The 12539-nt window shown below is 40.9% G+C and overlaps 1 protein-coding gene across 1 annotated transcript in view; it reads right to left on the minus strand.

The window, feature by feature from the left end:
- Positions 1–637: 637 nt before the first annotated feature.
- LOC124550809 (cilia- and flagella-associated protein 58-like) overlaps positions 638–12539 on the minus strand; it is a 281635-nt gene continuing 269733 nt past the window's right edge. The window contains exon 19 of the mRNA XM_047125536.1: positions 638–853. Coding sequence (XP_046981492.1) covers positions 638–853 — 216 coding nt within the window. The remainder of the gene's footprint in view (positions 854–12539) is intronic.

Below are 12539 nucleotides of genomic sequence, written 5' to 3' on the forward strand. Positions count from 1 at the left end.
AACCAGAATTTCTTTGGTTTATGTGAAAGATCATTTGACAATATTCTGCTACAGAAGTCACCGAAGGCATCATGTACTGCTCTCTTGAGAGCCAAATGCGTTTCATTCAGCATCTCTCTATTTATAGCCCTATGCTCTGTTTCTTTAGAAGTTTCTTTACAATGGCCACCAAACATGGAGATTCCCTCCCTTTTACTGGCTGTTGTACTGGGTACATATCTATCCAGCAAGTGGTCAACAGTCCTTTTAAACCTGAGCCGTAGTTCTTTTACATACTGCTGCTATGAGCTGAGAGTTTCAAGTTCCTCATTGCAATACGATACTAAAGGGTTTTTATCTAGATTATCGAACTTGTATATCTTTCTGCTGTTTTAGTTGTGCTTTGTAATTTGGTAAACATTGTTGCCACAGCTGGGTCACGGTCACTGATACCAGTTTCGATGTGGACATTCTCAAAGAGGCTGGGACTATCACTTCAGTTGTCAGCAAAAGACCTTGTTGTTCTGGAGGGTGTTGCATTTTTTTTCAAGTAGTGTATAAGGTAGATACAAAGTTTATCAATTAGTTACGTGACCCATACACTATATAGTATTACTATTTATTCCAACATTACAAATGCAAAAACTGAATAAATACTCTAGCACGTTTGCCTTCTGGAGTGAGCATCCATGCTGAAACCACCACCGATGATGCGTGGCTTGCCACGGGCCTGGTTGTTAATAGCATGTGGTAGTACAGTAATTGTCTCTGTGACCTCAGAAACCACTTGTGTCTGTGTGACCCCCACCTTCATGTGGAAACCTGTCTTCTTTTCATAAGCCATCTGTTCTTTCCTCTTCATCTCCTTCTGTTTCTGTAAAAGGCACAATTATTATAACACCAAAGCCACTAAGCCAAAGGGAAATAACCAATTACTGAACAGTTTCAATGGTTGTATAATTATCAAAATTGAACATAAATACATCATATCATCACTCTCACTGGTATATTCGGAGATTTTAATGTCGACGTTTGATTGCGTGTGCCACCTAGTAAAAATGTGTCTGTTACAACTCCTCACAATACGGAACATCTTCCTGTGGAAGACATGAGAGTGTGACCTGCCCTGTATACCTACCTGGTAGATCCTATTACAGTCTTTTTGCAGACATGTCCTACCCTATCAGAGACAGGATTATCTGTGAATGCAGTCATATCACAAGTTAACAGTATCATAACTTCTGAACCGAATTTTATGGAGACATAACCACTAACTAGCTGTTCTACTGAACGAATGTCCAATGAAAAATTGTAGCTGAGAGCTAAAGTGATCTTCTGTCGGCAAAACGTGCCGCTAAGAACAAAAATTTCAATGGCTGCTTCACAATCTGTGCCATTTGGTTCTTTCTTCCCTATACACACTTCTCTAAATTACATACAATACCTGACAATAGCCTGAAGCACCCAGAAAGGAGGAAGAAAAAGAAATGAAACTTTACAGCTCAACACGGTAGCTAATGTTATTTCAGCAATTACAAAACACTGCCAAGTTTACAAAGAACTTGGTAGTACAAATCCACTTATTAGTATGAAGTTGCACCATCTCTGCCCTGGAAGCATACTTAGTTTACCTGGGACGATGTCATAAGGTGATTTTATCCTCTCTCGAGGTAAGCTGGCCCACAACTGTTGTGAGTTGTCCTCGATATCTCGGATATCAACTGGGACGTAGTTGATATCTGGAACGATACCAGATGTGTTCTATAGGGGACAGATCTGGAGATCTTGCTACCCACGAGAACGCAACAACATTGTGCAGACAGTTCGTGAGGTACGTGCCGTGTGCAGGTGAGCATTATCCTGTTGAAGAATGGCATCACAATACTGTCACACGAGAGGTGACACACGAGGATGCAGGACGTCCATGACATACGTTTGTGTTGTCAAATTTCCCTCGATCATTCCTGCTGTGACCTAGAGTCGTACCCAATGGCTCCCGACACCGTCACACCGACACTGCTGTGCTGCACCAAAATGTTAGGAGAGTGAGACTTCTCCTCAGGTCCCTGCCATACTAACTGGTGACAAGTCTTCTCGAGTAGTGCACCACCTCAATTTATACCGAACATAATGTGACACCATTTCATTAGCAACTCGTGCTTCCCTGCAATGGAACCTTTCCCGCACAGATATTTGTGTCGAGTTGTTAACAGCAGTCTACACTCGAGACTGTAATTCCCTAGTCCAGCTGCTGCTAATTTCTGACCGATGGTGCACGACAACACAAAACATAGTGAGGAGCCTATTACTCCTCCTCAGATGGCAGGTGCTCAGTGGACAACATACTGGCCCCCCTCCGTGTCAGTCAGACGAGGTCGACCGGAACCTCGACAATGAGTACCCCTACCCTCACGTTCCCAGCAGTCTGATATCGGGCCACTGTAATGCCTGAATGCCCAACAAATGTCAATAGTGCACAAATTGACCAGTCAGCCAAATGGAAACCCAGAATGAGGTCTCTTTTGAAGTCTGTCAGGTGCCGACAATGCTGTCTCTCATAGATATGCGGCACCTCACTGTCGTCACTCGTCATACGACAATCCTCGTGCTCCTTATGTGCCCGACCAGGCCCAGTAACGACACAAAAAGTGAACAACACTAGTCTACCTGTCACGGAGAATAGCAATTCTAATTGACATCCGACCGTGTCTTTTGTGTGTGTCACACTTCAGGCAGTGTAGTGCTAAAAAGCACAGTAATAGTTTATGATTAATACAAAGTATGTGTTCTATTTGTATATGTTGCCTGTCATTTGCAAGTGTATACCTCAACTCGCTCCGTATCCCTTAAAACTCTCTTTCTCGATAGAATCTACAGAACACAGTGAGTGAACGAATGACTGTAGACACCATTCTCCGAATCCACAAATGTGTATAGATAACCTGCAGATCCCCTTATACTGCTATTTTCAATGATAAGATAATACCCACAGACCATTAGGTTGTCCACTATAGCATGGCACATGCTGCCATTACCATCACAACACAAAAATAGCTACATCTGGAGTGATGCTGCAACCAGGAAGAGTGGACTGATGATGAAAGGCATCATATTGAGTTGAGCAATGAATTGCAATTCTGCACTACTCTGGACGATCATCATCGGGGCACGTGACAGTGACCTGGGGAGAGGCCCCATTCTTCCAATGTGTCGGAGAGTCGAAGCAGTGTTACTCTCGGTTTCGTAATGTCGGGAGTCGTCGGGCACAACTTCAGGTCACAGCTGGCAGTGACTGTGGTCACTCCGATTTCACAACAGTACATCACGGACATCCCGCATCCTCACGTGTTACCACTCGTGTGACAGTACAGTGGTGCCATTTTTCGACAGACACAGTGCTTGTCGACATGTGGCAGAACTGTCTGCACAAAGTAGAGGTACTTCCACGACCAGAAGGTTCCCCAGTTTGGCACACGTGGGACCAGCTCGGATATCAACACTACCCCAGTGCCAGTATACAGGATATGAAGGACCAGTTACAACAGTTGTGGGCCAGCTCACCTCTGATACACCCATTTAATACCTTTCCCGACCAGTCAGTACGTGCATCCTGCACAGACCGAGTGCAATGTCATACTGATAAATTCCTTGTTAAGTTTTACTCCATTCTGTAATCACTGAAAGAACATCAGATACCCTCTCGATCCATGAAGTTTCAATTCGTTTCCTTCTGACTTCCCTTCCTAGGTGTTTCACGTTTTTGTCAGGTGGTCTACTTGTACTAATGTCAGCTTAATGTAACACAGTAAATTAACGATGAAACAACCCTGAAAAAAGCTACTGGTGTTTATCTTCCATTAAAAACTTAATATTTACTTTATTAGTTCGGTATTTTTCAAAGAAATAGTAACCAACACCTGTAAACACTCAGGCTTGTCGATAGTGTTCACTGCTTGTGATGCGGCTTACATTGATTGTTGCTCTGTGCTGTGTAGCTAGCAGAATGTTTCAGTCTCTGAATGTAGATATTCAGCTGACATGTAGAAAAAATGGAAATGAGGTACATTTTTAGTTTTCTTTCATATTGGTTGTGATTCCTAATTTCTTACTTTATGTTGGATGGGACCTTGTTGAACACCTTTATATCAATATAACTTCAAGCAGGCAAACTCTACACGAATGTTATTTTTATGTCTTTTACTGTAATAGAGCAAATCACAGTTCAGCAGAAAATGATTTTTATCGTGAGCAACAAAACGCATTACACAGCAAATGTAGTGGGTAGTGAACGTAATAATTCCAAGATCCTTATAGAGCCCTTTGTAAGAAGTCCTATTATCTTCTTTACACAGTTTGCTTAGTGCTTGCATCTGCTGCATAAGTGCAGGGTGTTCAGGTTAAACATGTAATATTATCAAATGTAATAACTTGAAAAGTAATTGAGATATTTAATGATGGTATGTTTCTACAAGTATGGTAACCCAAAAAAAAATTTTTTTACACATCTAACACACCTCGATAAGCACACCATTAATGGGTGAAAGACATCTAATGTATATACCCCTTCACTCCAAGCATTTTTCAGTATTGCACATGTAACATTTGCGATAGCAGCACAACTGCAATGGCACGTGTCTGATAGATCACCTTGCACCTTCTGCTGTGGAATCCACATGGCTACTGATGCACGTTTACAAGATTAAATTAGTTACACACAGACTGCTGAAAACAAACACTGAAAATATTCTGACTTAACAAACATTTAGATAAAAACCACCAATAAACATCTCAATTATGTTTCAAGTTAATTTAGATTATTATTGAAGATGTCCAACGCAGGTGAAATGCATTGTTAATCAAATACAGCTAAGACTTGCTTTTAATTCAAATATTCTACATACAATTACTGTACCAGATGGCCAACTGGCATGAAAGATATTTTATGTCACAAGCAGAATTTGGGGAACAGACCAAACATGAAATGTTGTATGCTAATAATGTGCAATCAAATCTATTTCTAAAATTCTTCAGTTACTCAGAAGTGTATGTTGGAGTTAGTTGGTTCATGCCTAGTGTGCAGTAATCATTTAATTACATTACTCTTTTACAAAAACCAGTAAGCTATTAATTATTTATATAATAATTTGAACTTGTACTTTTATAATGGATGTGTAATTTTTAAGTAATTTTTAAGTTTAAATTTTTTCCATTCATATTAGCAATATCTAAATAGTTTTCTCGAATGAGCATTCTGGGACTGACTATTAACAATTTACATGCAAGAGAATAAATCTATACTTGATTATAATTTTTTTAAAAAAACTTGGGTGTGTTATATAATATCAATGGATAAGAGAAAGAAAAAATATAGAACTGAACAGTAACATTTTTATTACTTTAGAGAAACCAGTAGAATCCCAGATGCCACCATAAATTGATGGTGACATACTAACACTGCCATCCAATTTTGTTGACCTAACCACGGTTGGGCAACTGCATTCAATCTGGTCTGCAGAAGAAATTTCAGATGAACATAAAATGAATAAACTCTTAAAAACACATGTTTTGAGGCATAATTTGTTGGTGTGATATCTTGGGAAGGAGATGCCTTTGATATTGTTGCATTACCCATTCAACATTAATTTCACAGATGCTATAGTTTTGACTTCTATGGTTCACCAAAGCATGTGGGTCACCAAAGATTACCCATGCCATATTTAAGGGATGAAGGAGCACTTGATGATGAAAAGACTGTATTTCAACAGTATTTGTTGCAGTATCTTGACCATGAGGTATTTCAAAGACGTCTGGCTGAAAACAAAAAGATGGGAGTTTTGAATTTCAATCCAGTGAACAGCCTTGAAAGAAAATAAAGAGATATGCTCCAGTATGGTCTAATGATGTACCATCCTGCTTTTACGAACTAACAGACAAGAAAATAAATCAAAATTTATAGGTACCGAAGCAAAAAAATTTTTACTCTAAAGTCGCTGAAACTTTTGAACAGTTTTTCACAGATGATGTTAATAAAATGATTTGTGAAGAAACAGTTTGTTATGCAACCGAATCAAGCAAAATGCTCATTTACCATAATGCCCGATAACATAAGAATTTTCATTGAGTTTCTAGTTTTGAGTGGCTGTCAAACTTTACAGAGTCAGAAATATTATTGGGCAGATGATGGAGACTTAGGAGTATCATTGGGTAAAACTGCTGTGAGTAGGAGCAGGTATTTTGGATCAATTTCAAGACAAGAAAGCAAAACTAGAACACACATGACAAATTCTTCAAAATCAGGTTGTTATTCGATAAGATAAATGAAAATTTAAAAGAATGGGAAACATTTCATGCTGCGTTATCTACAGAAAAAATTACAGTAAGGTATTATAGGCATCACAGCCTAAAGTAATTCATAAAACGAAAGCATATATGATTTGAGTATAATCTTTGGGCACCAAGTGGAAGTGACTGTGGAAAAAAATCTTCCTCTTGCTTCATAAGCTATTCCTTTAGGTGAATGAGTTGTGCTCAATACATTAGCTAACTTTAATTCTCCACACATCAATGATTTCTTTACAATATTGCTTAAAGTATTGAAAGAGAGGTGTTTCAGAGCCAGCGTAAAAGTAAGGGAGAGGAGAACTGGAGTGTCCTTTGAAGCCATGCAAGGAAATACAAAAGAAAGAAAGGGGCTATCATGACAATAAATTTGACAAGAAGAATGAAATAGCAGTTGCCAAGTGGAATGACAACAGATGTGTTTCAATGCGCACAAATTTTGACAACATTCAGTATATAGCAAAAGTTAAAAGGATTCTGCACGAAAAAGAAGGAAGTGATTCAGATTGAGCAGCCAGCATGTCTTCATATCTACACATGAAAGGCAATGTGCTGACTGACAGACTGACTTATCACCACCCAGCCCAAACCGCATAAAGGACAGAAACTTTAAATTTGAACAATGTGTGGAACTTATACCATAGGTGTCATTTAAGAATTGATTTTTCAAAATTCCAACTCTGAGGGAGGCTGAAGGCTATTTTTAAAATGTCACTATTAAGGCAATTTTGAAGCCAGGCATACGAAAATTTGTGTTTGGTCTCTCGGTCAGAAATAAAGAAATACATTTTCCAGCATTTTTGGAAATTTAACCCTATGTGATTGAAAGGTTTTTTTGAAAATATATCATTATTAAAGAACTATACAATATTTTTAAAACCACATTTATGAACACTGGTATTTGGCTCTTCAGTGAAAAAAAAAGTGTTTCAGTATTCTGCAAATTGAATCCTACAGGGGGCGAAACAGGGATGAGATTTTTTTATGAAAATATTGTCTAATGAAAGCATTTTAAAGCTAAATGAACGAAAATTTAAATTTTGCTCCACAATTAGAAATTAAAGTAATATGTTTCATTGTTTTTGAAAGTTCAAACCCTACGGGTGTGAAATAGGTGATGAGATTTTTTTATGAAAATATTTTATTATGATAGCATTTTTAAAGCTAAATTTACAAAAATTTAAATTTGACTTCTGACTTAGAAATTTAAAAAAATTTTTTGCTGTTTTTGGAAATTCAACCCCTATGGGGTGCAATGAGGGATAACGTTTTTACGGAAATATTTTGTTGTGCAAGCATTTTTGAAGCTATATCTATGAAAAGTTGTATTTGAATCAAACAGTGGAAAATCCAGTACAGAATGCAACAATATTATGAGAAACAAACAATGGAAAATCAAGGATGGAATGTAACAATATTAGAGATTGAAAGTTACTACTCATCATATAGCGGAGATGCTGAGTCGCGATATGCACAACAAAAAGAGTCACACAATTACAGCTTTCAGCCATTAAGGCCTTTGTTAGCAATAGACACACATACACACAGGCACGCAAATGCAACTAGCACACACATCTGCAGTCTCAGACAACTGAAACCACACTGCGAGCAGCAGCACCAGTGCATGATGGGAGTGGCAAGTGGGTGGGGGAAAGGAGGACGCTGGGGCGGAGAGGGTGAGGGATGGTATGGTGGGGGTGGCAGACAGTGGTGCAGTTTAGACAGAGGGCAGGAAAAAAGGTGGGGCGGAGGGGGTAAGTAGCAGAAAGGAGAGAAATAAAAAGAACTTAAAAGTCTGGCTGTGGTGGTGAAATGACGGCTGTGTAGTCCTGGAATGAGAACAGGGAGGGGGCTGGATGGGTGAGGACAGTGACTAACAAAGCTTGAGACCAGGAGGGTTACGGGAATATGGGATGTATTGCAAGGAAAGTTCCCACCTGCACAATTCACAAAAGCTGGTGTTGGTGGGAAGGATCCATATGGCACAAGTTGTGAAGCAGTCATTGAGATGAGGAATATCATGTTTGGCAGCATGTTCTGCAATGGAGTGATCCACTTGTTTTTAGGCCACAGTTTGTCGATGGCCATTCATGTGGACAGACAGCTTGTTGGTTGTCATGCCTACATAGAATGCAGCACAGTGGTTGCAGCTTAACTTGTATATCAAATATGACTGGTTTCACAGGTAGCCCTGCCTTTGATGGGATAGGTGATGTTAGTGACCAGACTGGAGTAGGTGGGAGTGGGAGTATGTACGAGACAGGTCTTGCATCTAGCTCTATTACAGGGGTACGAGCCATGAGGTAAGGGATTGGGAGCAGGGTTTGTGTACGGATGGACGAGTATACTGTGTAGGTTGGAGTGGGTGGGGGAATACCACTGTGAAAGAGGTGGAGGGATTGTGGGCAGGACATTTCTCATTTCAGTGCACGACAAGAGGTAGTTGAAACAATGGCAGAGAATGTGATTCAGTTGCTCCAGTCATAGGTGGCACTGAGTTATGAGGGGAATAGGAGAATGCGCCTCTGTGGCTGGACAGTGAGACTTTGGGAGGTGGTGGATGACTGGAAAGATAAGGCACGGGAGATTTGTTTTTGTACAGTGTTGGGAGGATAATTGCGGTCTGTAAAGGACTCAGTGAGAACCTCAGTATATTTCAAGAGGGACCACTCGTCACTACAGATGCAATAACCATGAGTGGCTAGGCTGTATGGAAGGGACTTCTTGGTATGGAATTGGTGGCAGCTGTCAAATTGGAGGTATTGCTGGTGATTAGTATGTTTAATATGGATGGAGGTACTGCTGTAGCCATCTTTAAGGTGGAGTTCAATATCTAGAATGGTGGCTTGTTGGGTTGAGTAAGACCATGTGAAGGGAATGGGGGAGAAGCTGTTGCGGTTCTGGAGGAATGTGAATAGGGTGTCCTCACCCTCTGTCCAGATTGTAACTAAACAGGTTAGGGGTTTAGGATTCTGGGTGTTTGTGAGGGATTCCTCTAGATTGCCCATGAATAGGTTGGTTTAGGATGGTACCATGTGGGTGCCCATAGCCATACGCTGGATTTGTCTGTAGGTCATGACTTCAAAGGAGAAGTAATTACAGGTGAGGATATATTTGGTCATGGTGACCAGGAAGGCGGTTTTTGGCTTATAATCTACCAGGCATTGGGAAAGGTAGTGTTGAATAGTGGTAAGACACAGGTGATGTTAGTGTAAAAAGAGGCAGCATCAATAGTGATGAGCAGGCACTGCGTGGTAAAGGACAGGAACTGTGAAGAGTTGGTGGAGGGAATGGTTGGTATCTTTTATATGGAGGCTATGTTCCGGGTAATAGGCTGCTGCAGGTGTTGGTCTAGGAGATATCTTTGCGATCTGGATCGAGGGTGAGGACACCCTATCCACATTCCTCCGGAACCTCAACAGCTTCTCTGACATTCACTTCACCTGGTCCTACTCAAATCAACAAACCACTTTGCTAGATGTTGACCTCCACCTCAAAGATGGCTACATCCAGGCGCGGCTCGTAATTAAAGGCTCTGAGGCGGAGCCGCCCCAAAATATATGTTAAAGTAAATTTCGCAAGAGCATATTACAAAATTTAAATTATCAGGAAGAATTTCGCACATTTCCCACTCCGATTAAAATAACGACGGTCAACGTTTTTGGAACTGTTTGTATCGATAGATGTTTTCGGAACGGTTAGTAGTGTTTAGGCTACGCCTTGGAACGTCCGTAAGCTGCATGTAGTAGCGGTTTGGGGTCGTGGCTTCTACATAGTACCGCTGTTTATGGGCGACCCGAAGGCTCAGGGCTTGCAGCCTAAGGGTGTCATACCAACCACCACACGTTTTTCACGTTCCACTATCTATGTAATAAAGGAATGCAGAGTGGCCGAAACTTCGCTATCCAATCTCTGTCTCTGCACATCTCTACTACGCTTCGATGCGTCATTAATCGACATTTTGTATTATTGTTTTGATAATGTTTTACATTGTTGTTTTGTTTCTACCATTGGCTATTTTATCCACATTTAGAATAAGTTTGCAAATATCCCGCCAGAGTGCACTAGACTACCGTAACTACAGGCTCTCTAACCGTAACAACAGTACTGCCATCTAGCGAGAGTTTCATAAGTGATTAGAGGACAAAGCGCGCGAAATTTGTCCCGTGACTTTACTTTTCTTGCTTGCTGATGCTGACTGGTTTTGTTGATATCGTGTGATATTAGCAAGTTTCTTTTTCGGAGTGTATTTTGCAAGATTTTAGTGAGTTTTACTTGCTTGTGAAACCAGCGCAATATGAATTCAGTGTGCAATTCAATAGGTAAAAACTTGGAACACGGCCATAGGATGCAAGTGAAAGAATTTTGTGCACCCAGACCCGATCTAACGATCAATCAAGAACAGAAACAGTGCAAATCTAGGCAAGGATACAACCGCAGTTTTAATAGAGCAATGTACGATGCAGCCGAGTGGTTGTGTGGTTGTGAAGTGAAAAATGCATTTTTCTGTTTCACCTGTCTTTGTACAAATAGTACTGACAGTGCCTGGACTGAAACTGGTATCACTGACTTAAAGAATTTTCACGCAAAGGTGAAAAAACATAATTCCAGCGAAAAACATTTAACTTCGAGCTTTGGAGGTAAACTACAATAAACGCCTTAAATTTAGAACTGAAAACACCAAAAATATTAAGCAGCCGCAAAGTTAGCATTCATCGCATTAAAGATCTCTCCGAAACGCGTCTTTTCATATGATTTGCTGCAAAGTGTCAGAAAATGTAATGATGACGTATAAAAACACTAACCAAAGATTTTAACTCGAAGTTAGCCTCTAATGATATTTAATAAATACCTGATTATAGAAGGCACAGTACGTAAAATTATGGGTAGAGAGTGATCTGCCCACCCCCCTCCCCCTGAATTCTTAGTTGTTTATGCCAGACTAATCTGTAACGTAACCAGAGGTCTATATTGGCTCCGATTGATAAATGCCGCAGCCTTCCCCAGTATAGAAACCACGAGCCGCGCCTGGCTACATCACTACCTCTGTCCATATCAAACTTGGTGTGGTCGTCACATCTGCAGTGATGAGCGATCCCTCTCGAAATATACAGAACATTTCAGAGTGGCCTTTACAGGTCATAATTATCCTCCCAACTTCATACCATAAAGAAATCTTCCATTCTTTATCTTTCCAGTCACCCACCACCTCCAGAAGTCTCACCGTACGGCCACAGAAGAGCATCCCCTTTGTAATTGAGTTTCAGCATTGGAGCAACTGAATTACACTCTCTGCCAGGGTTTTGACTACCTCTCATAATGCCCTGAAATGAGAAATGTCCTGTCCACTATCCTTCCACCCCTCTCACACCATATTTTGCTGTCCACTGAACCTACATGGTTTACTCATCCATACCTATACAACCCCTGCTCCCAACCCCTTACCTCATGGATCATATCCCTGTAATAGACCTATGCAAGACCTGTCCCATACAGCCTTCCACTACCTCCTATTACAGTCCAGTCACAAATCTCACCTACCCCAACAATGACAGGGTTATCTGTGAACCAGTCAAATGATCTACAAGCTAAGCTGCAAACCACTGTGCTGCATTCTATGTTGGCATGACAACCAACAAGTTGTCTGTCCTCATCAATGGCCACTGACAATTTGTGGTCAAGAAACAACATGATCATCCTGTTGCTGAACACACTATCAAATTTGATATCCTTCATTTCAATGACTGCTTCAAAGCCTGTGCCATATGGATCCTTCCCATCAACACCATCTTTTCTGATTTGTCAGATGGGAACTCTCCCTGAAATATATCCTACGTTCCTGTAATCCTCCTGGCCTCAACCTTTGTTAGTCATTGTTCTCATTCTCACCCATCACCCCTTCACTGTTCCCATTCCAGCACTTTTTACTTCTCTCCTTTTCTGCCCCTCCACAACCACCATCTCTCCACCACACTCTGTCTAACCTCCCAGCTGCTACTAGCTGCCCTACCCTCTCTCCACCTTGTCCCTGCATGCTCCCCAACATTACTTCACTGTCCCCCACCCTACTCTTCTCTCCCTCCCCCTCCCCGGCCCAGCCTCCTCTTTACGCATACCCAGTTACCTCTCCCATCATGTACTGCTGCTGCTGCTGTTCGTAGAGTGGCTTCAGCTGCCACACACACACACACACACACACACACACACACACACACACAGAG

The sequence above is a fragment of the Schistocerca americana genome, chromosome 9 (assembly GCF_021461395.2).
Source record: "Schistocerca americana isolate TAMUIC-IGC-003095 chromosome 9, iqSchAmer2.1, whole genome shotgun sequence".
Lineage (NCBI taxonomy): Eukaryota > Metazoa > Arthropoda > Insecta > Orthoptera > Acrididae > Schistocerca > Schistocerca americana.